Source organism: Lepidochelys kempii, chromosome 13, assembly GCF_965140285.1.
Source record: "Lepidochelys kempii isolate rLepKem1 chromosome 13, rLepKem1.hap1, whole genome shotgun sequence".
NCBI classification, from domain to species: domain Eukaryota; kingdom Metazoa; phylum Chordata; order Testudines; family Cheloniidae; genus Lepidochelys; species Lepidochelys kempii.
The window spans coordinates 16,286,735-16,314,316 of NC_136392.1; the positions used below are offsets into that span (position 1 = coordinate 16,286,735).

Sequence of the window (27,582 nt, forward strand, 5' to 3'; positions counted from 1 at the left end):
CATGACTGAAAATTAAATATAAATTCCAGTTCTGTATGAGATTAACAATAGACTCTGAATACCTTAATCTATGACTGACAAGCAGCTTAAGAAATTTCCTTGGAAAGACAAAACCAGCTACCTCACACAAAGTACAATGAAAACAGGCTATATTCTTGCTTCTTATTTTACATTTAATTTAGCATTATTTATGTAATTTACAAAGTGATAAACAACTAGCATACAAAAATCATAGCAAGAATAAGGCAAAGGTACATCTACTATGGTGATGGCACCATATACATATCCTATATACACACAGACCCTATTCATGTAAGGGTATGTCTACTTTGCTAAGAAAGTGTGTTAATTCAGGTTAAAATAGCAGTGAAGACAAGGAAACTGAACATTTAACTCTGGTTGAACTGGAGCTGCTAACCCCAGGATCCCCTATAGGCTCTGTCTCAACCTGCTAACTTGAGTTAAAAGCTAAGCTGCCTTATCTTCACTGCTATTTTAACCTGAGTTAGCTAACGCAAGCTAAGAACATACTTTTTTTGGGCAATGTAGACATACCCCAAGAGAGAACTGGGCCTTATGCAGTTCTTTCACCTGAAGGATGGAAGCATCCTGGATTCAAAGAATGACTCTGGTGCTAAATAGGGATGTCTTGATGTCAAGAACAGTCTTTCATAGACACACTAATAAATTAGGACACCACTGTAACACTCCAGTACATTAAAGACAAAAACAGGACTAGATAAGTTTCAGAGTAGCAGCCGTGTTAGTCTGCATTCACAAAAAGAAAAAGGAGTACTTGTGGCACCTTAGAGACTAAAATTTATTTGAGCATAACCTTTCATGAGCTACAGCTCACTTCATCGGAGGCATTGTAGTGAAAAACACATGCATCCGATGAAGTGAGCTGTAGCTCACGAAAACTTATGCTCAAATAAATTTGTCAGGACTATATAAGCCAACCGTGCATGGGATTTTTTTAGTTGTTTTCTTCATGCTAATAATTCAGATTTGTGAGTTGAAAGCAAGTTACACAGGACAGATAGATCATGAAATGAGAAAGTGTTTATCCTATTAGCATGGTGTCCAAAGCAATTTACCAAGGAATGCCACTCTGCAAAGCCAAATGACTATCAACAACTTGTATGTCTCCAAAGAGAGTTCCCTAAATATAGAGACGCAACTCCTATTACTTCCCTTTACTTTTTTTTTTTTTTTTTTTTTTTTTTTAAACACAGTCCAGACCACACTGCCATGCCCATTCCACCACACCCTGCAACTTGACTAGTCTCTTGCTCATAAAATTCCACTTCCTGTCAGCATTGGCTGATATCAGCTTCCAAATTATAAAGCATGTTTAAGCAAGATTACTTCAAACTCCCGTTAGCAGTGTTAGTATTTAAAGAAGTTCCCTGAATAAAAAGTATGCAGTACATCCACCTCCAGAAACATCTTACTTAAGAATGCAAACAAAAACAAAAGGAAAAGGAGTACTTGTGGCACCTTAGAGACTTAAATTTATTTGAGCATAAGCTTTCGTGAGGTACAGCTCACTTCATCACATATAGGCAAAAAAAATGCTTAGACATGTTAAATTAAAGACTACCAGGCACACAATAGTGTCCATGGATGATTAACTACTAAGCTTACATATAAGCGCAGTAGCATATTTTGCTAGAAGTGGAGATGGGAGCACTGTGTATTTAATGGCAGATTCAAAGCCTAGAGAACCAAAAGCACAGGAATTTACATATATAAAGTGTCTGATATGGAGAATGCACACTGTAGGGAAGGTTTTACAATTAAGAGCCCTTACAGGACAAGCAAAAGACCTTAAAATTCTGGAGTTTACACAGCACAGGTATCATAGTAACATCTGAGGAAAATTTGAAATTGTTTGTTTTTTTGGATAACTACTGACAGAAGCACCACTAATTTAAGTAGCAGTATTAACTTATTTACTGCTATTAAAGACATCACAACAGTGGCACATAAGCCTCTGTGAGCAGCACAAGTGACTCATCTTTGCATAGTCCAGAACATAACAGATTCAGAAGAAAAAACTAAGGAACTTCCTTTCCTGTTGAGTTTGGTTTAATCCTAAAAGGGACCATCTTTTTCTGCCTCTGTACAGAGCATAACATAATGGGTCTCTGGTCCATAAATGATACAATATAATTTGGGTGTAATGCTTTGCATCTAGGAAGCTCAGGTATTCTTTTTAATTAAATACACTCATTGCATAAAAAGATTTTCCTTTGCTCTGCATCCTTCTTGACACACTTTCAAAATACAATTATAAAAATAACACTTTCTACAATAATAAGCCTACATAACCTAGTATCAGAACACATTTAAAATCTTAATCTCCCAAAGTATTCCAAATCCTCCATATCTAGGGAAAACATATCGAACTTTGCAACATTCCCTTAAAGTTGATATCTAGGGTTACTTCAGACCAGGAACAAGGCAGCAAGTTCAAAAGCTGAGGTGGCTCTCACAGGGTGCCTTGCCACTCTTATGAGTGGCATGCCAGCTGTGGTGGTTGTGTTGATCTCATTTGTGGCAGCATTAGTTCATTGGTTTGGGGCTTCAGACTGTGCCATCATTTTGTTGTGGGAAGCATCTGATGAGCCCTCCCCTTCTCCAATCCATGGAGCCACTGCTACCTCCACCCCCCTTCTGCCTCAGCATGCCACCTCAAGAAACTACTAGGCACTAACTGAGAAGACAAGTTCTCACTCTTATACAGTATACATACTACATTTTTATGACTTAGCTTTTAGCATGAGTTCATGGTGGCGGAGTCTACAACAACAGCTCTACTAGAGCACACGATGACTAAGAGCAACCACTGTCACAGGCAAACTCTTTGCTTTACACTACTGGCTGGAAACCACCGCCTCTTTGTTCTGAGAAGTCCTCTTGACAACACTCATTGACAAAGATGGGGACTCAGCAGTTGAGTAATATTGGCAGAGCACTTGAATCACAGAGGTGCAGCTGCTGGATCACAGCAGATATTATCCTTCAGTACTTACTATGCTTGAAGTTTTATGTTACTTATGAAACAGTATCAATAACAGAAGCCTTGAGCTACACTTATGTGATGCTTCTTGAGAAGATCAATATTGCTGATTTAACTAGCACAGTTTTCATCAAGCTCTTCACTACTTCTTGTGAACCTGGCATGCTATGACCACCACTATCTGACACACACAAGTAGGCAAATTGCAGCTTGTGTGGAAAACTTCCCTTTATCAGAAGTTTAGCAAAGAAATATTGCTCGGTGGTTCAGTCAGCTGTGTAAAGGAGAACAAGGATAGTTTATCGAGACCTTCTAGACCAATGTAGTAGTCGCTGAACTACATTTGTACTTGTCGGTTATAATATTTCCTCCATTTTGAGGAGCTTTTTTAATTGGAAAAGAGTGCCCATGTTATGCATGTAGTTTTTATGTTTAAGATGCAATTCAGTATTTGTACAATTCTCCAACTTCATCCTCTTGCTATCCCCGTCAGTGTTTTTGTGTCAAAGGCCATAAGCTTATTTTTCCCTCCACTGGCCTGCACCTTGTACAATCATTTACACCTGCCAGAAGTGGGTGTAAAATGCTACCAGTCAGAATGGTAGCAATTTATACCCATTTCACACTAACTTTACACAGGTGTAAATGACTGTACACTGTGCAGGGCAGCGGAAAAAACAGGCCTCATGTAATAGTGGAATTGAGATCATCTGAACCAATATGGGTTATTTGTCTTGCCAGCAAAAGGAAGTAGAATCTTAGTTGAAAGATTCATTTTAAAAATAGATCTTATCTATTTTCCTTGTGATCACACTTAAAGGTCACACTGTTTATAATACTGGAACCTGTTGCTGTGGAATTACAGGATGATATAAACAAGTAATTTTCATTGAAATGTGTACAAGAAAAAGAAAGGGCTATGAGAACATTACTCTATGTCGACCACTTGCTCCTGTTCCACAAAGAATCTGACAAACAGAACGGCTTTTTAGTTAATGCTGAGACATTCTATACTTGGTAAACTAAGCACCGCAGTGGAAATGTGGAGTTCTGAGCTGGAAAGGCAAGAAAAAGCATCTGAAAGATCAAGACCAGAAGAGCATTCATTTTTAACCTAATCAACCTAACCATCAACAACTGTGCTTTAAAAATAAGTGAATCCAATGAGGTAGTAAAAAATGGTACATTTTCTGTTTACCAGTTTTCTTTCTGCCCTTAACTGTACTTGTGCAGCTCCACTAACATTATTGGGGCTATGTTGTGAAACCAATGGCATAATCTGCCTCCAACTTATTTTTAAAAAATGGTGAGATTCCAATTTCTTACACAACAGGGGAAAAACACTGAGCTACACACTCAACCCTGATTAAATCCCTGATGCCTAGGACCAATATCCTCTGAGGTGGGACCTTAACCCTCACTGAACATTTTATCCTCCTGTAGCAAAGGTGCCTTTCTTCTTTTGTCTCTTGGTTTGTGTTTGCAGTGCATTCAGCAGAACCAACAGCTGAGTCAGCTATAGCTTCAGATGGTGGGAGTAGCAGTTGTATGCACAGAAGGAACAAAGATACTGCTATGGAAGGGAGGAGGACAGTGCTATGGAAAACAGTAAGCCGCATGCTCTGCGCAGCAACTATCTCTTGAAGGAGAAATGGGAAAAAGAGAAAATAAAGAGCTACCTTACTGCCTGGCTCTCCTATCAAAGCAGGAAGCAACTGTAAAGAGACAAGATGATGCCCAAATGTTCCAGAGAGGATGAATACAGCTTTAGTCTGCAAGCATGACAGTCTCTGAAATAGGCTTCCATAATGTAAATACTGACATATTATTAACACTTACATCTAAACCAGGTTATCTGGGTATCTATTGTGGCTGTAAGTTTTCATTAAATCCAGCTCTTAACCCATTTCTCCTCTCCATCCCCAAAATAAGTCTGTCCAGCTAAATAGAAGAACATTGGTCTCACAGTTTTTCCATTCAAAGGATTAACTCTTTGGAAACTGCACGGATATATGTCTTAAACCAGTAATTTAAAAAGACTATTCTTAAAAGGTTAAGACAACATTTGGTTTACCATAATGGAGTGGATAGGAGCAGATAATAGGTAGTTGGTGAAAACGCCATGAACCTCCACATGAGACACAGAACAGTCAGGAGCAATGACAATTTGTCATGGCACTCTTTTTTAGAGCTAAAATCTATTCATTTTTTCAGATATTAAAAAAAAGTGATCAGTCATAGACAGCTCATCAGAGGTTCTGTTAACATTTCCACCAACTCTGATGCCCTTTACCACCTCACTACTCATGAGTGGAAGGGCAATAACAACTCATGGAAATAATCTGGTCAACATTTGATATTTTAGCACTTCAGCTTGTTTGAGGTGGAAAATGGAACTAACTTCCCCAAAGTTAAAAAACAAAAAGGCCTCATTTAAAAACATCTTTTGGAAGATCTTGCAATATGCTGTCTAAACAGATCTTTCACTATCTTCCCCTATTCTCCTTCTCAACATGTTAAGACCTGTCATGCCTGTACAAAGAACCTTCTTTTAAGTTAGTTCTCATATTCTTGAATTTCCCTGCTTTCCTGGCATATCATCAAAGTCAACTGCATCCAATTCTATGATTCCATTTCTTAGAATTAGGTTAATCTTACCTTACCTACTTTATAATTTGGTTTTCACAAAGTATCTTCCATAGTTTAGAAAACCAAATACTCCTGTGAACGTAACAATTTTTGGACAACATATTAATCTACATTGATTTTACTACACAGTCCAGTTAGTTGAGAACATGGTGTCTGTCAGAATGCTTTCTGCACTTCTCATTTTTAATGAGACAAAGAACAGATTACCAAACTCTCATCTGTCAAACTGAATTTTTTAGCAGAGTCAAAATCTTTAGATGCCAAATCATTCAAAAGAGGTAGGACTGTGAAGCTATCCTAGCCCTCAAATTTTGAATCTCTTGATTTCTCTTTTTAAAATCTGAATAACTAGGCAGTTCAATGTGGTGTGGAATCCTTCCCCACTGAGCAAGTTAGCTATTTAGTAGTTTTCATTTGCTGTGTACATTGTATGAAATCTTTTCTGTTTTCAGCCACTATACATTATGAAGTTCAATAGCAAAGACTGAAAATAGCAAGTGGCATACAAACTGGTTCAGTAGTTAGCTTTTTGCACTACATAACTACTTTATGCACAGTCTCCTCTCCTATCTATATTAGTTACTATGTTTGGATTTCTGTCAAGTTCAACTTTGCTGCAAAGTTCTATTATTTATGCCTGACACTGACTATGTAGCTTTCGTCGTTGGGGGTGAGAGAGAGAGAGAGAAGGGAAAATTAAAATACTTTAAGAATACACAAATAAGTATGGTAATGTCACTGATTTAAAATTAAGCATGGTATAGAAGTCTAAACTTATGTTTTATCAAAGTCAGAGATACTTCATCTCATGCTCTGCCGACAAAACTATACCTCAAAGTAGCACGTCAAGCAGAATTTTAGGTGTTTCACATTTAGTAATTAAAAACTTAGATGAACATAACTATTTTGCTGCCGTTTTCTACCACAGCCTGTGTGCAGCAACACAGCACATTTGGCAGTATTCAAATTTAAGTTAACCCTTTCTGGTGCACAGAAGCTAGTCACTTAAAACTAACAACCATACCCATATAAAGGAACAAATGTTCATTTGGTTGCAACCCCAGATAATACAAAGCAATTGCTAAAATCTGAAATCCAAGTATGTCTCTCTTCATATTGCTTGTTCCCCCAATGTGAAATTGTTACTCAATTGCTGTAGAAATATAAAATATGGTAGAGTAGAAAGGAGGGGAGAGCACTAAAAAAGTGATACTGGGCAAATTTTGAACCTATGAACCTTACTATCTTTCACTTAAATGCACTCAAACTCACTCCTTCAAAGCTTTCGCAAAAAGAAAAGGAGTACTTGTGGCACCTTAGAGACTAACCAATTTATTAGAGCATAAGCTTTCGTGAGCTACAGCTCACTTCATCAGATGCATATCGTGGAAACTGCAGCAGACTTTATATATACACAGAGAATATGAAACAATACCTCCTCCCACCCCACTGTCCTGCTGGTAATAGCTTATCTAAAGTGATCATCAGGTGGGCCATTTCCAGCACAAATCCAGGTTTTCTCACCCTCCACCCCCCCACACAAATTCACTCTCCTGCTGGTGACAGCCCATCCAAAGTGACAACTCTTTACACAATGTGCATGACAATCAAGTTGGGCTATTTCCTGCACAAATCCAGGTTTTCTCACATCCCCCCCACCCCCATACACACACAAACTCACTCTCCTTCTTACTCTGAAACCTTCAAAGCTTTGAATCATCAACTGCTGGTGAAGCATCTCTCCAATTCAAACCAGCACTTCATGGGGTTTGTCTTTGAATTAGACTGCAAGATCCTGTTGGATAGGAACTATTTCTTACTATCTGGAAAGCATAAGGAAAGCCATTTAAAGCATGTACAAAATTTTCCTGGAGCATTCACTACATAAGTTCAGATGAATGCTGCTGGTATACAATTTACTCATAAGTTACGTAATATATTAACATGGAAAATTCTCACCTCTTTTGCCAGTTACTTCTTATACTCCAGCTTAATAATGCTGTGATTTCTGAAACTATAGTCTTCCTAAACAGAATAGCAAAGAGCCTTGTTGGTTAGTATACTGATCTATTTCCAGATGGGTGGTATACATTTTCTATTACCACTGACAGAATCACAGATTTCTGAGCTGCTTTTATCTTATACTACAAAAAGAGGTTTGAGAGAAGCTGTTGAATCTTCACTTGTGTGTATGGAGAATATATCTAAGTTTCATTATTGATTAAAAAAATGACATTTTTGCATTCTGCCTACCAAAACACCACACGCAGGCACTCTGATTCTGTATCATACTGCCTCTCGCAGTAAGCTAGCGAGGGCGTGTCTACTGGCTCGGGAAAGAAACAATGTTTCACAATGATTGGTCAACTTGTTTCCAATGCAAGACACTAAATCCCAATTTTAAATGGCTGTAAACAGTCAATTAAAAAAAAAATTTTAACACCAAAACCTACAGATTAGATCTATTTTTAATGCATTAGATTGCTCTGAATATTTCTTTACTCATTATGTAATTTCTCTCTCAATTTTTATACTACACTCATACCACAGTATCTTACAAATCAATATTTACATAGAATAATGCAATTCCTATGTTTTAGATTCCTCTCTCTACTTGATATATCTGGTTCATTGTCTTGTGTGTAGCTGACTCCTTCTTTCCTTGTTGAGAACGTTATGGAAAACTAGGCTAAAGAGAAAAGTAGGGCTGTCAAGTGATTAAAAAAAGTTTATCACGATTAATTACACTGTTAAACAATAACAGAATACCATTTAAATATTTTTGGAAGTTTTTACATTTTCAAATAAACGGATTTCAATTACAACAGAACAAAATACAGTGCTCTATAGTTATTTTTATTACAAATATTTGTGCTGTAAAAAAACAAAATAAATAGTATTTTTCAATTCACTTCATACAACTACTATAATACAATCTCTTTATCATGAAAGCTGAACTTACAAATGTAGAATTATGTACAAGGAAAAAAACCTGCATTCAGAAATAAAACAAAATGTAAAACTTCAGAGCTTACAAGTCCACTCAGTCCTGCTTCTTGTTCAGCCACTCAGACAAACAAGCTTGTTTACATTTGTAGGAGATAATGCTGCCCACTCCTCACTTTCAGGTGACGCTGTAAACAAGATTTGCATGGCAGTGTTGTAGCTGGAGTTGCAAGATATTTACGTGTGGTAAAGATTCATATGTCCCTTCATGCACCAGTCCAGAGGACATGCGTCCATGCTGATGATGGGTTCTGCTCAATAATGATCCAAAGCAGTGCAGACTGACCGACGCATGTTCAATTTCATCCTCCGAGTCAGATAACACCAACAAACGGTTGATTTTCTTTTATTGGTGCCTCAGGTTCTGTAATTTCCGCATCGGAGTTTTGCTCTTTTAAGAATTCTGAAAAAATGCTCCACACCTCGTACTCCTCAGATTTTGGAAGGCAATTCAGATTCTTAAATCTTGGGTCGAGTGCTATAGCTATCTTTAGAAATCTCACACTGGTACCTTCTTTGAGTTTTGTCAAATCTGCTGTGAAAGTGTTCTTAAAACGAACATGTGCTGGGTCATTATCCGAGACTGCTATCACATGAAATATATGGCAGAATGTAGGTAAAACAGTGCAGGAGACATACTATTCTCCCCTAAGGACTTCAATCAAAATTTAATTAATGCCCTTTTTTTTTTTTGAGCACGTCATCAGCATGAAAGCATGTCCTATGGAATGGTGGCTGAAGCACAAGGGGCATATGAATGTTTAGCATACCTGACACATAAATACCTTGCAATGCTGGCTACAAAAGTGCCAGGCCAACGCCTGTTCTCACTTTCAGATGACATTGCAAGTAAGAAGCCGGCAGCATTATCTCCCGTGAACGTAAACCAACTTGCTTGTCTGAGTGACTGGCTGAACAAGAAGTAGGACTGAGTGGACTTGTGGGCTCTCAAGTTTTACATTGTTTTGTTTTTGAATGCAGTTATGTAACAAACAAAATCTACATTTTTAAGTTGCACTTTCACAATAAAGAAATTGCATTAGGGTATTTGTAAAAGGTGAATAATACTATTTCTTTTATAATTTTTACAGTGCAAATATTTGTAATAAAATTATAAAGTGAGCACTGTACACTTTGTATTCTGTGTTGTAATTGAAATCAATATATTTTAAAATGTAGACAAAATCCAAAAATATTTATAATTTCTACTGGTCTTCTATTGTTTAACAGTGCAATTAATCGTGACTATTTTTTTTAAACCATGATTAATTTTGAGTTAATCGCATGAGTTAACTGCGATTTATCGACAGCCCTAGAGAAAAGTGAAATTTACAGTGGCAAGATCTCTGATCACACTCCAGAAGGAAGATCCACAGTGTTGGGCCAGCCACCATGAAAGGTCTGTTCCTCGTCACAAATTTAACCCTTGCAGTTTAAGATTTCATAGTTCATGTAGAATGCTGTTGTTGAGAGAGAATGTGTTCTTAGCTGTCTAAGACTAACATAATGGAATGTGTAAATACTGTTACACCTGCTAATGACAAAAGTACATTAAACCACTTGAAAAGTGGTCATCTAGTTCCACTGAAACCAATATTTTCAGAGCTTGCCTTGTACAACGACAGTTTAAGACTTCTTGCAGAAAGGCTTTTCAATAATCATGTACATCCTCTACACCTACAGAAGAAAGCAGAAAGGATATTATTTGTCATCTTCCCCAGGTGTCGAAGAGCTGGGTACTTTTTCTTTATTAAACCACAATCATACAAACAGTACTTGAACTTAAGCACAGAACTTAACAGACACTTGTGCATAACAAACTATTCAAGGGGGACAGTAGTCAAGTTGAACTTCAGCAGGTTGTTTTGTTTGTTTTTTTAATTAAAGAGGGATTTTTTTTCTGAATTTCTTCTTAATCTTCACTTATAGATGAGAGAACTGGTTTTATCTTCCAGTATTGGTGATTTTTTTCTTAAGAACAGCAAACATTTAGAGTAGGATGACCAGATAGCAGGTTTGAAAAATCAGGACAGGGATAGAGGGTAATAGGCACCTGTATAAGACAAAGCCCCAAATATTAGGACTGTCCCTATAAAATCAGGACATCTGGTCACCCTAATTTAAGGTAATTGCTAGCATCTGCTTTTCCGTAAGTGACAGGAATAGTACACTGCAATTCTCAACAACTATTACATGAACATGTGCTAACAGTTTTATTTTGAAAATAATGAAGTTTTACATTTATAATTATATAAATGTGCACATTTAAAGTGTTTAGAGATGCCAAAATCCCTTGGACAATCCCCATACATGTTTGCTTTTTTTTTTTTTTTTTAAATCAGCGTCAGTTTATGGTAACCCCTTTCCTGTGAATGAATGTGTGTATGTATTTATATATATTCACCCCCCCCCCAAGAAATAGTCCTTTTAAAATTAGCAGCATAAAGTAAAAAATTGGTATTAAAACAAACCCAGGGACATTTTAACTAGCCATTCAAATTATTTTTAAAAATTCTTTTAAAAATAACACTTGTGTGCCAATGTTTATCAGTCTCAATTTTAATGAGATGTAGCCTCCTACTCAGTCCACATTCTCAAACACTTTCACTCAGTACAGAAAGGCTATTCCTCTAACAGAGACAAAAAGGCCTCTGTTCTGAGAGAAGAAAACTCAGTTGTAAAGCAAGAGACAATGGTCAAAGGAGAAAATCCCTGTATGATGTATAACTCCCACTATTATAGCAGCTCAGCATTACAACAGAATGGTGTTAGGGCTCATGATTACTATTTATAAGTACCTGATATGCCACTCACTTGCAGATTATGCCTACTGCATTATTATGGTCTTGCTTGTATTTTTCTGGCATGAGTAGTAAATGTTTGTGTTTTCTTGGCAAACGTACTGTACAATTCTGTTCCCATTGAAATCCGTGACCAAAGTCCCATTGACTTTAATGGGAGCAGGATCAAAATCTTACTGAAGAGTTGTTTCTTTCTTTCCCGCACTACGGTAATTAGGTCTCAAATCACAGGTGCTTTATAAATCAGTTTCACCATGGATATCTAGTTACTGAGTATAATTTCATTTTACAAGTGGAAAAAACAGGAGGTACGGCTGTTAATTTGCTTGCCAAAGGACACGAATTTAGCAGCAAAACTGATGACGGAACTCAGGTCTCCCAACTTTCAACCTTGTGCCCCCTATCCTCTGGGCCATGCTCTTATCCCACTGTGAAAATTACATTTTACATGTACATAAGAACGGCCATACTAGGTCAGACCAACAGTCCATCTAGCCTAGTATCCCATCTTTTGGCAGCAGCCAGTGCCACATGCTTCAGAAAGAATTAACAGAACAGGACAATTATCAAGTGATCATCCCTGGTCGTCCAGTCCGTTACAAATACCCAAGCCTGGTTTGATTCATACGGAGTCCAACATATCAAAGCATTTTGCAACACTTGGACAGTAGCCACTCGTAAATTCAGATACTGGATTGCAACTACAATTCCAAATCATATCCAGTATTATACACCAAATCAACATTTATACTACAGTCAGAATTGACACTCCCAGTTAGAGTAGCCACCTAGAAAGCAGCAACAGTTTCTCAACTTAAGTGCCAAGGACTAGAAGCCCCAAGTTGCACCCAACCTCTGGGCAAGACAACTTTGATTTATAATTCATGTTAGTTTCATATGCAAGCTGGGTCTTAAGATAAATAAAAGGTTTCATTTTCCAAGTCAAACTTCAGTTTAGTTGCCTATGGGTCTTAAAACTAGGTAGGTTAAAGGTATTAAAGCCTAAGCAGCATATTTTAAAAGGTATACTGTCAATTAAAGTAATCTGTCCAAAACCTTTTGATCTACCATTCCTATTATTGAAGGATTAAGGAAAATATTTCTTTCTGCATTTGAGAACAGGTTGTGTGTAGTCAATTTCACTGTCACCCCTTTATAACCAGTCTCTTACAGCAAAGGGAGAAAAGAATGTAAGTAAGAAATCATGGATGTGTGACTGTAAACCCACAAAGAGTAGCACAGGGATTCAGGGGGCAGATATAGTAACTGAAACTAATTTTAACTTTTTTTCTGTTAGATTTTAAGCAGATGGTTCCCTTTTTAAAATTGAATTGCAATGGAAAGACATCAGGCTTTTTGCCTTTTTTGCTTCTTTATTGTATGTTTTTTTAGTGGGAATAACATTTATCTTGTAGTGGGCAAATCTGCCAATATTTGAGCATTTCCTTAGACATACCTGATAGAGTTATATATTGGGGCCTACATAAAATCACCCTGCATTTTGAAGGACTACTCCTTGCAGCAATCTCACTAAAATCTTATCTTGCCTATTTTCTTGGAGAACTGTGATGTTTCACTGTCCATTTACTGTTACGGCTGAGTGTCCCCTTTACACACCATCTTCCCTCCCTCAACAGCAAACCTAAACTTTGCTTAGCTTCAGGCTTTTCCTCCTTGTTGGAATATCTGCAGAGGGTGAATTCTCTTCATTCCTATTGACCCTTTGCCGATATTTATGTACTGAACATGTCATTCACCCACCCATACACCACTTATTTTCTAGATTGCATCTCTTTGCCACAGTCTCACATTGCAAAGCTCATATTTAAATGCACTGTCTACCCTTGTCCCTAGCTCTTTCTTGAACTTGCTGTTTTTCATGTATAGGACCCTAATTTGTCTGCGCACTGAAAGGAATACTTACATCATTGTAACTGGTCTAGAACGGCTCCTCACTTTATTCAAGTATTTTCTAAGCAAGAGGTTTTTTTATGACACTGGCATAGGCTAGAAAGCGATTGGGCCCTTTTCCTTGGAAGGATGCCCAAGACAAAATGTCTTATGCTCTACAGTTTTTGTGGCAAACAGAGCTGGTTAAAGTGTTGAGAGGATTTTTTGGTCAAGAAAAATTGAGTGTTTTACAAATGTTTTCCCATTTTTGAGCAACCATTTATGGTGAACCAAAGTAGCTCCACTAAGTACTCAACGCTGGGCCAATTATCTCATCATGTTTTGTAACATACACAAAATATTGAAGTACTTCATTTCAGAAAGACTGTTTCCTTTTGTGGTTTTTTCTTTATACTTTTCCTTGCAAGACTTATTTTTGTTTCTTCACGATGATTATATTCTCTCAGCTGAGCTTAGCTCTCTCTCCTATCCCACTAAAAAGGTACCTGAGTTTTAGTAGTCACATGGCACCAATGACCAAAGATCTCCTGATCCTGCAGAAGATGATAGATTCCCACTTAGCTTCATCAGCACATATGCTTAGACAGAAGTCATATGGCTATTCCCACCACCTACGAGAGTGATCCAAGCTAGCCACATCTGCTACTGCTTTGAGCTCCTTGTAGAATTCATTATCCCCACCCCATACTAAATGCAACCTCGTCAGGCATGTCCAGGAATATGAGCCAATGAATCTGTTTGTTAATTGCTGTTAAGCTTCATTCAGGGCAACATGAAGTGACATGGTATATACATCCTCCTCCTGGACATTTAAGAGTAAGCTTGATACCACCTGGACACTGGAAACTTCTGATAAGGCTAAAGACCTGTTAAACAGGAGGAAGAATATCAGGAAAAAATATAACCGTATCCCTCCAAACTGGCAAAGCTACATACATATGTCTCACTGTAACGCATTAATCTTTGCATGAAGGATGCTATACACAGGAAAGTTGCACTGACAACCCAATAGAGTAATCCATTCTCATGACAGTCAAAGTATGGACTGTAGCAAAGTTCACATGTGAAAGAAAGATGTGCATACTCCCATCCAAATTAGGTTAGAAAAACATGGCTATTGTTGATATTTGGACACCCAGAAGCAACTTGGGCCCCAAAAAGAAATTTAGGTTACAAAGAAAACTGTATTAATTGACCTGAAATGTCCTAGTTTTCTTCCTGTTACATCGCTGAGCCTCCAAGCATCATCTCAATGTTACAAGGGTGAATTGAACCTCGCTAGACTATGTTAGAGCAAGTTACTGAACCACACTGGCCAGGTGAGATGGAATCTAAATTTAAAGCTGACTGTTATGGCATACTGAAACGCTTTTTACTTATCCCTCTAACTCCCCCTTAGCGACATTAAAACAGGAGAGGATGACAAGTTGCAACTGATGAAACCCCACGAGACTGCTGTCTCAGCAGAAGAGCCACTGCTCATGACTACACTCCAGGATATTTCAGTAAGAAAGGAGGAGAGCTACTAAAGAATCACTTTCTGCTCCTACTGGGGTCTGCAGTCATATCCCTGCTAACTCATGGCCAATGGTACCAAAGGCAGACGGCAGAGCCAAAAGAATCAGCACAGACATCCAGCCTTCATCCACAGCAGAGTAGAGAACACAAACAAAACCTGCTTCTTGAGCTATCCAGTGAGGACCCCTGCCTAGCTTGGTTTTGTGGTCCCTCCATCACCAACACACACAGTTACTCTTCCACCATGTGTACCTTTAACTGACTGTTTGCAAAATGGGGCAGGAGCAGCACAGGTGTACAACGGGAGTCTTTCACACCACTTGTCTCTTCCACCTAGCTCACCATCTGAGCTTCCTCTTTACTTCCTGTTCCCACCAATTAATTATACGAGAATGATCCCTATTACTAAAGTAATTACCTCATTAGCCCATTATCATCCGGCGTCAGTAATTCCCATGGAAACAGGTTAAGGTTGCTACAGCTTACAGAAGGCTACAGCTAGCACTCTGTCACACATACCTAAGCCCCAAATGACTGAGGTCAGCGGACCACACACGCTGCTGGAGTGTTGCTGAGGGGCGACAGCCTTACAGCTGTCAATTCTCTATTTACCCTTCACAACAAATACAACTGACATTTGTTGTACAAGCACCCCCATGCTGCCCAGCCAACATGCCCCTACTCTGACTTGATACTTAAATTCCATGGCCCTGTTGAGACTGCCAGCAAAAGATGCCAGTTAGTGTTCTTCAGTGACACATGCACGGGAACTAGAACATGATCCACCACTCACTCACTTCACAAAAGCCAAATCAGATTTTCTCTTCTGATCACTGCCAATTCAAATTCAGCACAAGCTGGTAACTAAAAGAGCTCAAGTTAAAAAAAGCTATGAACATCCAAAGCAGCCTTTTCCAGGCTGCTTCTACAGCCCAAATCAAATAACTGCTTGCACATACTGTGGCTGTTACCCAATGGGGAGCATAGGATTATGCTGTAAGAACTTCAGTTTGATGACGCAAGTTAAAAGTGGTGCAGCAGCCACAACTGAATTTCTTTATTTCTGCTGTCATAATTCACAACCTTAACATTAGACCAACTTTGTAATACATTAGTCAAAGTTATTTCCTGAGCACTGAGTCTGTGACATCAAATGTTTCAAAAACAGATTAGAAAAAAAACCTAATGTCACAGATTCACGACTTTCAAAGGACATTGAGTTTGGAATGCCACAGAAAGCAAAATACTCAGACCAGTAGTAGATCTTCCTGGAAGTGAACCCAGAACTAAATATTCTTTCACTCTTCATCTCTAATTTTGTGAAGCAAACATCTTCCCCATAGCAGCTCAAAATGTTCCATTAAAGATTTTCTACACTCTGCACACTGTGGATATGAAACAAACTCAATTACGCCACTTTTGTAAAACTCTATGGGGAGAAGTTCAGAGCGAACGAGCAGAGGAGCCCAATTTCACATATTGATCCATTCTGTAGATCATAGCAACCTGGCAACATATGAACTAAAACACTGTCAAACACCCATTAAAAGATCTTATAAAACATCAGCTTAAAAAAAGAAAAAAAGGAGAAAAAATAATTTAGAGGTTTGGGAAGAGATAACAACCCAGTCTCACACAACATTACCTTTGTAGAGAAACTAGACAGCAAAATAAATTAACAGCAAAAAACTTTGTTACTTTATAATAATGCCACCTGATCTCAACATATTAGGAACTTGAGTTTATCAACCTAGCTATAAGTGTTCCTTATCCTCTCCTGCATCCTGTTTATTTTGGGGATATATTGTCCAGGGAACTTGTTAAAAATACAAGCAATATAAATTAGGACTGCATACTCAAAACCCACCACACTGCCAGTGAAATAACAAAATGTATCTTTTTCTAAAGTCTGCTACTATGAAATTGAAATATTTCTGGGTAAATATAATAGCAAAACAATGTAAAGATATATTTTATATAATACCATTATTGACAAATAACCTCTACCCTGGGGACACCACACAGTTATACACAAATCTATACCTAACCAATTTTACAGTCTTTGTATTATTATAGTGATTCAAAAGCCACATACATGCAACAGCCACCCCACCATCACTCCACTGCGAAAGTGGGCTGGTGTGAGAGTATATGCCTTCATACCCCCTCAGGGCTTAAGAAGAGGTTAAAAGGCAGAGAAGGGACTTTATTGCCTCTCCTTAGATTTGGAGAGTGTGTGTGTGATGGTACAAGGATGGTTGAGAAAACATATACCACAAACTCCTTCCCCCATCCACCCTGAGATTGGAGGAGGAGGGTATCAGTTCTCAATTCTGTGCACTGTGTGGGAAAATATATGCATCACTAAGTTCCCCCTCCAGGGAGCTACATTGTAGAGATATATCAATGAAAGAGGACAGAAAAGCTCACCTCAGAGCTTTGTACAAGAGAACTTGTTGCGGGGGCACACTATTCCCCAAGAACCTTGCAATGAGATGTGGGGTTTTTGTTTTTTTGGGGTGGGGTGGGGGGGGAGCAAGTCTCCTTCCAGCCCGGTGTAGAAGGCTGTGCAAGGGGCAGAACTATGGCCCCAGGAATCATATATGGAGGTTGGTTTTGGAAAGAACCTGGAAGAAAAGGGACGGACCGCCCTCCCACAGGGCCCTCTACAACGGGCTGGCTACTTGCGGGGGAAGAAGATTGCAGCGCTCCCCCTAGAGACCCATGACACGGGAAGGAAACTTCCGAAGAGGACGGGGATGGGAGAGCAGAGCTCGTTCCCCAGAGCCCTACACAGGGCGCAGAGCTCCCCCTCTACAGGGCCCTGAGACAGGAGCTACGGGGGGAGCGGGGCGCGGACGTGCACGGGGGAAGAAGGGAGCGAAGGTCCCCACAGAGGCCTGAGCCGGACTGTAGTGGGGGAAATAAATGACGGAGGCTGAGGGCAGAGTTCCCCCACCAGGGCCCTGAGCCAGAGGCTATGAAGGGAACAGAGTTCCCCCCGCCCCCCAGCCGGGGCCCCGGGCCGGAGGGGCGGTCAGGGGGCCACAGCGCCCCCCAGCCGGGGCCCCGGGCCGGAGGGGCGGTCAGGGGGCCACAGCGCCCCCCAGCCGGGGCCCCGGGCCGGAGGGGCGGTCAGGGGGCCACAGCGCCCCCCAGCCGGGGCCCCGGGGCGGTCAGGGGGCCACAGCGCCCCCCAGCCGGGGCCCCGGGGCGGTCAGGGGGCCACAGCGCCCCCCAGCCGGGGCCCCGGGGCGGTCAGGGGGCCACAGCGCCCCCCAGCCGGGGCCCCGGGCCGGAGGGGCGGTCAGGGGGCCACAGCTCCCCCCAGCCGGGGCCCCGGGCCGGAGGGGCGGTCAGGGGGCCACAGCTCCCCCCAGCCGGGGCCCCGGGCCGGAGGGGCGGTCAGGGGGCCACAGCTCCCCCCAGCCGGGGCCCCGGGCCGGAGGGGCGGTCAGGGGGCCACAGCTCCCCCCAGCCGGGGCCCCGGGCCGGAGGGGCGGTCAGGGGGCCACAGCGCCCCCCAGCCGGGGCCCCGGGGCACAGCGCCCCCCAGCCGGTGCCCCGGGGCGGTCAGGGAAGGGATGGGGGCAGAGCTCCCCGCCGCCGGGCCCGGGGAAGCGAGGCGGCAGAGCTCCCCGCCGGCGCTGGGGAAGCCGGCTCGGCCCGGCCCCTCACCTGGTAGATGAGGGCCCAGCTGGCGGCCTGGTCGAGCCGGTGGAACTCCTTCTCGATCTCCATGGTGGGGGCCCCCCGCGCCTGGCCCGCCGCCTCCGCTCCCTGCTCCTGCTCCAGCTGCTCGCGGGGCCGCCGCCGCCTGCTCTGCATGTCCCCCCCTCCCCGGCCACAGGAACTACGCCGCCAGGCCGGCCACGCCGCTTCCGGGCCCGCCCCCGCTGGGGGAGGCGCGGCTTGGGAGAGACAGGGGAGCCGTGCCCCCCCGGCCTGAGGACTGACTGACAGACAGGGGACCTGACCCTCCCTCCCCGCCCGGGACAGTCAGACACGGGATTTGTGCCTCCCCTCCCGGGGACAGGCAGACAGGCAGACAGGCGGGGAGCTGTGCCCCCCTCCCCGACCTGAGGACTGACAAACAGACAGGGAAGCTATGCCCCCCTCCAAGGACAGACAGGGCACCTGTGCCCTCCCAGGACAGACAGACAGACGGGAGTTGTGCCCCCCCAGACCTGAGGACTGACAGACGGGTGGTACCTGTACCATTGCCACTCTGCCATGTACATTGGCCAAACAGGACAGTCTCTACGCAAAAGAATAAATGAACACAAATCTGACATAAGGAATCATAACATTCAAAAACCAGTAGGAGAACACTTCAACCTCTCTGGCCACTCAGTAAAAGATTTAAGGGTGGCAATTTTGCACCAGAAAAGCTTCAAAAACAGACTCCAATGAGAAACTGCTGAGCTTGAATTAATATGCAAACTAGATACCATTAACTTGGGTTTGAACAGAGACTGGGAGTGGCTGGGTCATTACAGGTATTGAATCTATTTCCCTAAGTTAAGTATCCTCACACCTTCTTGTCAACTGTCTAAATGGACCATCTTGATTATCACTACAAAAAATTTTTTTCTCCTGCTAATAATAGCTCATCTTAACTAATTAGCCTCTTACAGTTTGTATGGCAACTTCCACCTTCTCTGTATGTATATATCTATCTTCTTACTATATGTTCCATTCTGTGCATCCGATGAAGTGGGCTGTAGCCCACGAAAGCTAATGCTTTAATAAACTTGTTAGTCTCTAAGGTGCCACAAGTACTCCTGTTCTTTAATCTTGAAGGATTGTTTCACAAATGATATCCATTGGGGAGGTTCCACTGAAATACAACTGACCCTGTAGTGATTTTGATTACATTACCCAACAGTCAAATAATTTTGATCAGATTATGTCTCCGCCTGCAGCAGTCCCTTACAGACCATTTCTGTGGGAAAAGGGCCCATTGTCCCTCAGAATAGCTGTAAAGGCTTCTAGGGACAGAAGCATAGTGGTGGTAGTAGCCACTTTACCTGACCACCTTGTATAATTTAATTACCAAAGGCAGCAGCTTTTAACACCACACCCCTAACATGATTCTGGGCTTTGATTCCATTTAGTCACCAGTAAGAGTTGCTGCAACACACAGATAGCCCTTGGACATTTCCCTTCCAAATACAGGCCTACTTAAGACAGGATCAAAGCCCATGATGCTATAACTGCAGGCAATTGAATTACTGCAGTACAGAAGCTTTTCATAAGGGAAGTTAGCATACAGACTTGTGCATTCATGTCACCTGCTCTGACTTGATAGATAAAATCAGTCAAGGATCCATCAAGAAAAAAAAATTATCGGAGGTACTGTTGTCATAGAATAGTTGCCCCAGGTCACTAAGAGCCATATGCTACCCTGGAGAATTTGGGGATCTGCCACAGACTAAAGATAGCATTCACCCTTCATGGTGTAAAATGAGCTCAAGTAAGAGAAAGAAAGAGTTTTAAAAAATCACTAAGTCTGGAAAAAGAAAAGGAGTTCTTGTGGCACCTTAGAGACTAACAAATTTATCTGAGCATAAATAAGTCTGGACACATTTAAGAGTCTATACAAATATACACATCTGTAATAGCTCTGATTACTTGATAAATATGTAAAAATGGGAGTTTTAAACATATACTGTTAGGTACTTATGAAATAAATGAGGTGACCAAAATGCATGTTCAATTAAATTTATAGTTCAATTAATGATTTGATTAAATCACTGGGAATTTTTTGTTCTGGGGATTCAGCATTAAATTATTGGTATAAATTGGATTATAAAGATTCTCAAACATTTACATGTATATAAATGATACTGTCTTTGGTTGTGGGATAACTAATCACTGCAGTGGTGAACATCTTGTCCCAAATTTTCAGAAAATGCACATCTAAATTGTACTTTCAGTCACTGTAATTGCATGTACTGCAGTGCTGTTTCGGCATTAAAACATGTGCACAATTCTAAAAACGTGGGCCCAGATGCATTTTCAGTTAAGGTCCAGGCATTAGGTTTGCAAAAAGTTAGGTGTGCAAATACATTCATAATAGCCTGTGTACTTTCCACATGCAATTACACTTGCAAATTGGATAAATTAGACACTTTTTAGGTGGCACATAGACACAATGGCAAATACTTTATATACAAATGCAATAGTGCTTCTAGTGTTTTAAATCTGAGCCCAGATTTTAAGAATTTTATGTACATAATTTCTGCAAGCAGTTGCAACAACTGTTAGCACAAATCCTTTTAACTGTGGGCACAAATGACCATTTAAATGTCAAGAAGCTGGTGACTTCTACCTTCTACCACCAGAATGGTTCTTGAAATTTCTAAAAATCTGGTCTCAATATGTTAAAATATAGGCAAAGGCATCAGTCTACATTAAAGGAGAACTCGTTAAGTCCCCTTTGTGTTGCTGGAAGAGTGAAAAGGGCACTTAAAGCACCTTATGCTGGCATCAAAGGTATTCCCTGAGTAGGAGAATTCTTGGATTTCTCCTGGTGTATGTGTAGGGCCTCTGATTTTAGGTTTAATTTATAAACACTGATAAAACATCCTGATACAAAACAAAAACAAACAAACAAAAAAAAACAACCCCAAAAAACCAATGAAACCAGTGTTTATCCAATAAATCCTTGAAAAACACTAGAAATGGTTACTTGTATTTAATGGTTGTCGACCAGTGGGTCTCAAACTTTTGTACTGGTGATCCCTTTCACATAGCCAGCCTCTGAGTGTGACCCCCCTAATAAATTAAAAACACTTTTTTATATATTTGACACCATTATAAATGCTGGAGGCAAAGCAGGTTTTGGGGGTGGAGGCTGACAGCTCGCGACCCCCCAGGTAATATCCTCATGACCCCAGTTTGAGAACTCCTAGTTCTCAAAGACTAGGGATTCTAGTTTGAGAACCCCTAGACTACATAGCGCAGTAATGCAGACTATAGGGATGAGCTTTCTGAAAAGCACTAATGGGTTGTATATTAATTGGTCCATGAAAACCCTGCTGGTGTGCACTAAAGGTTCCCTAGTGCATTTTAACATAGTGCTGTTTGAAACTGCACTCTTAAAGCACACCGGGAAACATTACAAAGAGATTACTCATTACAGTATATACAAAAAGAAAGTCCCAAAAAACCCTGATTTTTAGACATCTACATAAATCTCAAAAATTGCTAAAAATAAACCCTGAAAAATGCAATAAATAAATTGCCAAAACCAGACACCCTAGCTATGTGTCAGGAAGTGGTGAGGACAGAGTACACAGCACTCTGCCTAATCTTTGGCCTGCACAAGAGTACTTAGGGGTCCCTGGTTAACTTTTACATCTCCCTCGTCGTAGACTGAACTCTAAGCACTTGCAAAATTTCATTTTTTTAAATGAGTCTGTTTCTGAGTTATATCCATTTAAAAAAGCATTTGGAAAAGAGCAAAACAACCAACCAAAACATAAAGAACGTGCTATTTTTTCACCAGTTTGAGACCCAAAAAATGGCTTACTCCATTTCAGCCATTAGGTACAAATTCGCATCTGTGGTCACAATTAGGGTAACCAGATGTCCCGATTTCATAGGGACAGTCCCGATTTTTGGGTCTTTTTATTATATAGGCTCTTATTACCCCCCTACCCCCATGCTGATTTTTCACATTTGCTGTCTGGTCACCCTAGTCACAATATTTCAAATTTCAAGATGACCAAGTTTAAAATAGCCAGCGTAATAAATCCCCATAAAAAATTCTGTAAATAAGATACATGCTGTTCCTGCACTGTGGCATTGTGAATCTAACTCTACAATTACGTTTAATAATAAGTAACAGTTCCAGCAGGCTGGATGTCCATTTACAACTGGAAAGGTTGTCGTCCACATTCAACACACTTCACGCTGTCAAGCTGGACACAGGGTTCCCATTATTCCACATTAACATCTCTGGTTTATTTAACAGGAAGACAGTCTTGTGTTAAACAAAGATGATACTCTATTGGCAGCTTCTGACATACTCTTTGGGTCTTGAGCCTCAGACATTCTTTGTCCTTATTTACTTACTAACTGGTGACAGTAAGTTAGGCAGTCAGCGCGTTCACTGTGAAGACCCAACACAGTTCAGTCTTGATTTCACCCCCTCCCCCAAAGCAATGCTACAGTGTCAAATGAGGCACACACACTGCAGTAATTAAGAGCCAGGCCCTAGGAGTTGAGAGAGTCCAGAATCTCTCAGCACTTGTAGGAGCAAGAACAAAATCTAATACAACCAGACATCTGTTCCTTAAGTTTACATAATACCATGGGCACAAGTTCCTAGGACTAGAAAACAATTAGATGTTAATTAATTGGCTGTTTTGCTTCTTTTTAAAAAGGGAAACTGGTAAAGAATTAAGGACAGAATCACTTTTTTTCTAACACTGAACAAGAACATTTATTAGAATAAGGGATACCGTCCTATCCATACTTAATTTACAGCTTGTACTTTCTCCAGCCCTGCTCCTACTTAGACAATTGCCAGCCCTCTTAACGACCTGGTGTCCAGCTAGCTACAGGTTAGAAAACATAGCAGGTATCCTCATATCACCTCTTCTCCTTTTTCAGTATAAAACAAGAATTTATATTTACCAACAAATTATAGATGCAGATGAGTCATTGACTTCACTACTTACCCAGATCTAGACATATTTTGTGTTTTGTTGCATTCGTTCACTTGCATTTTCAAATCCCAAATGTGTAGAGTCCTCTTCAATAACATTAAGATTCTTCTCAACAATAATATGACTCTCTTCACAGATGCCTCCTGTTCCTTCTGTATGGAGTACCTCGGTAGGTCTCAAGTAGGTATGATTTTGGGATGCAACTACATCCAGTGGCAGTAGCTGATGATGTCTAATAGGTTTCCTCATCCATTTTTATTCTGACTGAATCAGCTGGTTTAAACTTGAGTTAAGTCAGACTGTTAAAGGAGGTGAGGCTCATGGGTGCTTTCTTCTTTCTGCAAGGCCTATGAGACTTATCTCAGACATTGACAGTGTTGTTCTGCTTTATGAACCTGGTGTCTGATGGGGCTGACAATTGCTCTTCAGGGCAGCTCTTTTTTATTGTAGCCATCTCTACTGCTCTCTCCACCATCCCTTTCTGTTCTGAGTGAGGGGGAATGGGAAATATGCTTGAAATCACTTTGTAGCCCACAAGTTTGGCATTCAGTGCTAACAAACTATACCCCAAGATTAGTTACTATGTCTTCGAGAATGGCAAAATGTGAGGGGGAAAAAATCTGTATCTTGTGGGGGCACATGCACAGAGCCCAGTATGTCTGTTACAGCCCTTGCTGGTGTTGCAGTTTCCAGAGAGAGCACATGATGGCAATGAGTCTGGTAAGCAAGCATCATATGCTGGAAGCCAGGGCTCAGAGACTTTTGTGGGCCAAGGGCAAAACCTGAAATGGAGTTCCTCTACCATTCCAAAACAATTGCTACTGAGGGGATATCTGGGAGATAGGGAGCTCCAGAGTGACTCTGAACTGCATTCATCCCATAGCAGCAGCTCCTGTCCTGCAGGGTTATGCCAGCTTCCCGCTCTGGGTGTTGCTACCTGACATGCAGGATCACAGCACCACTCACTCAAATTTGGCACAGCCATCCCTCCACTATGACAGAGGAGCAGCCAGGCCAAACCTGAGTGGTGTAGCAACTCCACAAGCCAGTCTGGGCTCTTCTCAAAGGAGAGGCCCAGTGCAAAGTGACCCTTTTGCACCCCACCTTTGGGGGGGCCTTGCTGGAAGGCTGCCAGCTTAGTCTCAGGAAAATGAGGGATGAGGAAAAATTCTGAGGTAAGGAAAGGTCGTTCATGGAACTCTAGTATGTGGTTTGAAGAATGGCTATCTAAGATGTGGTCTCTCTCTTCCCAGCTTGTGGAAAGGAGGATGGGCTTTTGTTACTCAGTGTTGTTGTTATTTTAAGATATTTGCATATGCTGATATTTGTTTATTCTGTTTATTAATAAAGCTGACCTGGAAAAAAGAGCTGAATTTGTGTTTTAGGTCTTGCTTGAGGCCATGCCACCATGCTGGCAGTTGAGCTTGCTTATAACAGTTTGTGAGGTGCTGGTTTATTCTTTCTGATACATTGTCCTTCAGTGACTGGAACTACAATATGAGTACTATAGGTAATCAGACCAGTATCAGTGACTACATAGAAATCATGAGCTGGATGTAGGACCTCTGACAAGCAACTGGGTCAACCATGCCTTTTACAAAACTTAGATACAATTTGCAGTTGTGTATATCAGTGGCTGTTTTAATTAGTCTAATTTCTGTGGCAAGGCAAGCAACACATGCACCTAGAAAGCCACCTGAGTTTCTATATCATCCCTGATATTCAAAGTAGTTATAAACAAAGGTGAAGCTGACTGGCCTTATTACACTGTGAAAGCTGAGTGTAGCAGCAAAGGGAAGAAATTGGCATAAACAGTGAAAAGCACATCTGATGTAGATTCTTTCAGTAGGAATTTTGATTAAAAATTACATTTTGATTTACAAACTTGCACTATATGGAACTAACAGGGAACACATTAGATGGATTAAAAATGGCTCTCTGACAGATCTCAAAATGTAGTTGTTAATGAGGAGACATCAGTGATTGCAGCTGTTTCTAACAGGTCCCCCCAGGATCCGATGCTATTCAATATTTTTATCAGCTATCTAGATAGTGATATAAAATTTTTGCTGGTAAAGTTTGCAGATGAGATGAAGATTGGTAGTGTAGTAAATGATGAGGACAGGTCACTGTTAGAAAGTGATCTAAAATCACCTGGTTAAATGGTTACAATCCAGCAAAATGAGTTTTAATACAGCCAAGTGCAAGGTAGACATGTGGGAACAAAGAATGCAGGAGCGGAAACGCTGCCTTGGGAGCCAGAGAAAGATTAAGGGTCATGGTACATAGTTGCTTTAATGTGAGCTCTCAGTGCAGTGCTGTGGCAAAAAAAGGGCTAATGCGATCCTTAGCTGTATGAAAAGGAATATCAAGGAGTAGGGAAATGATCTTGCCTCTGTACACAGCAGCGGTAAGACCATGACTAGAATACTGTGTCCAGTTCTGCTGTCTACTGCTCAAGAAGGATGTGGAAATACTGAAGAGCATTCAAAGGAGGGCTACAAAAATTATCCATAGGCTGAAAAACAAACCTTACAATGTGAGGGTTAAGGAGCTCAAGTTATTCAGCTTATCAGAGAGAATGTTGAGAGTAGGCCTGGCCTGTATTGGGGTTGACAAAAGATTTTGCCCCCTCAAACAGGCATTAAAGTTTGACAAAACTTTTGCTTGCCTGGTTTCCTTGTGGGCGGCTGGCAGTCTGGGTTTCAGGGTCCATAGCTCTGGGGAAGCCCTGCCATCAGGACTTCCTTGGTGCTGGCTCAGTGACCTCAGGGTTACCAGCCTTCCTCCTGGGACTGGAAGTCTGGCAGTCCTGATATTCCCAGCTGGGGCTCTCAGGCAAGGCTCCTAGCTCCATGGCAGGGACCAAGCCAGTCCCGGGCAGGGCTGATGAGAGACAGGGAAAGGGTAGACAATTGTACCAGGGCGCCAAGCTCAGGGCACCCCCAAAATGTTTGCAATGTGTGTGTAAATAAAATTAAATGGGGGGGGGGAGGACGACAAACATGATATACCAAGGCCCTAAATTTCTCTCTATGTGTAAGCAGGGGAATAGTCCCGCTATTGTGGGGAACTTTCCTGGCTTCTGTACTACCCCAGTGAAGTGGGCTAGCGAAAGGATCTGAGTCCTCGCTCCCACTTCCTTTACCCAATGGCCTCCCTGCCCTTGAGGACTCCCCTTCCACTCTCCTGTCTGGCAGTCCTCGTAACCCCAACAAGGCTGGGCCCAGGATTCCGGGGGGGCTCGACCCCCAACCCTGCTGTGGTCACCTAGGACAGGGGCTAGGGTGTCCCCACTCCAGGGTACTCTCTCTGCACTGGGCACTTCTCTGACCCACTGACCATTACATACAAGTTAAAGCAAATGCAAATTATTTAATCAACAATTAATTTTAAAAAGAATAAGGAAAAATGGGAAAGGTTAAAGGAAACACTTCAACCCGCTCTGTGGCAGGAAACATCACAGTGTCTCTGGAATGTCAGGGCAGTTCACAGTCTGTTCCTTGTAAGTCCCAGGCCTTCTTCTCAGGCCCTGGCTATGCTGCAGGGATGCTGTGGGTTGGACACTTGCTCTGGTGGTAGCCACATGCTCTCAGGCTTTAAGTGGTAGGACCCTTCTTCCCAGTGTCGCCCCCGCCCTGTCGGGGTTACGATCCAAGCCTGGCCTGCAGAGCCTCTTGGCTGAGGCGTCTCCCTGTGCTGGGCCCGCTGCCCAGGGTCCTTCTCGGTCTTCCCAGCGGCTCACCGCACCCAGCTCCAGCCCGCTCCAGCCCCAGCTCCACCACTCGGTCTCTGCACTGCTCTGCCTCCAGCTCCCTGGACTGCTTCTTTGGCCCCTCTGGCTCTGGTTGCTGCAGCTCTGCTCCCAGGACAGGTCTGCTCTGCAGGCCGCTTCTGTGACTCTGCTCATGACCTGCTTCCTGGGCTGCTTTTCTGGCCCCTCTGGCTCTACTTGCTGCAGCTCTGCTCCCAGGGGAAGTCTGCTCTCTCTGGG

General features: G+C 41.7%; 1 protein-coding gene across 5 annotated transcripts in view; it reads right to left on the reverse strand.

The window, feature by feature from the left end:
* Positions 1–18,774, reverse strand: part of PTPN1 (protein tyrosine phosphatase non-receptor type 1) — a 65,800-nt gene extending 47,026 nt beyond the window's left edge. For 2 of the 5 annotated variants that reach the window (XM_073309432.1, XM_073309431.1), the window contains exon 1: positions 18,589–18,767. In XM_073309432.1, coding sequence (XP_073165533.1) covers positions 18,589–18,738 — 150 coding nt within the window. In that variant the 5' untranslated portion in view covers positions 18,739–18,767. Of the gene's footprint in view, positions 1–7,367; positions 8,099–18,588 lie in introns of those variants that run through there. The other 3 variants (XM_073309428.1, XM_073309433.1, XM_073309429.2) reach the window with 3 other exon arrangements.
* Positions 18,775–27,582: the final 8,808 nt, after the last annotated feature.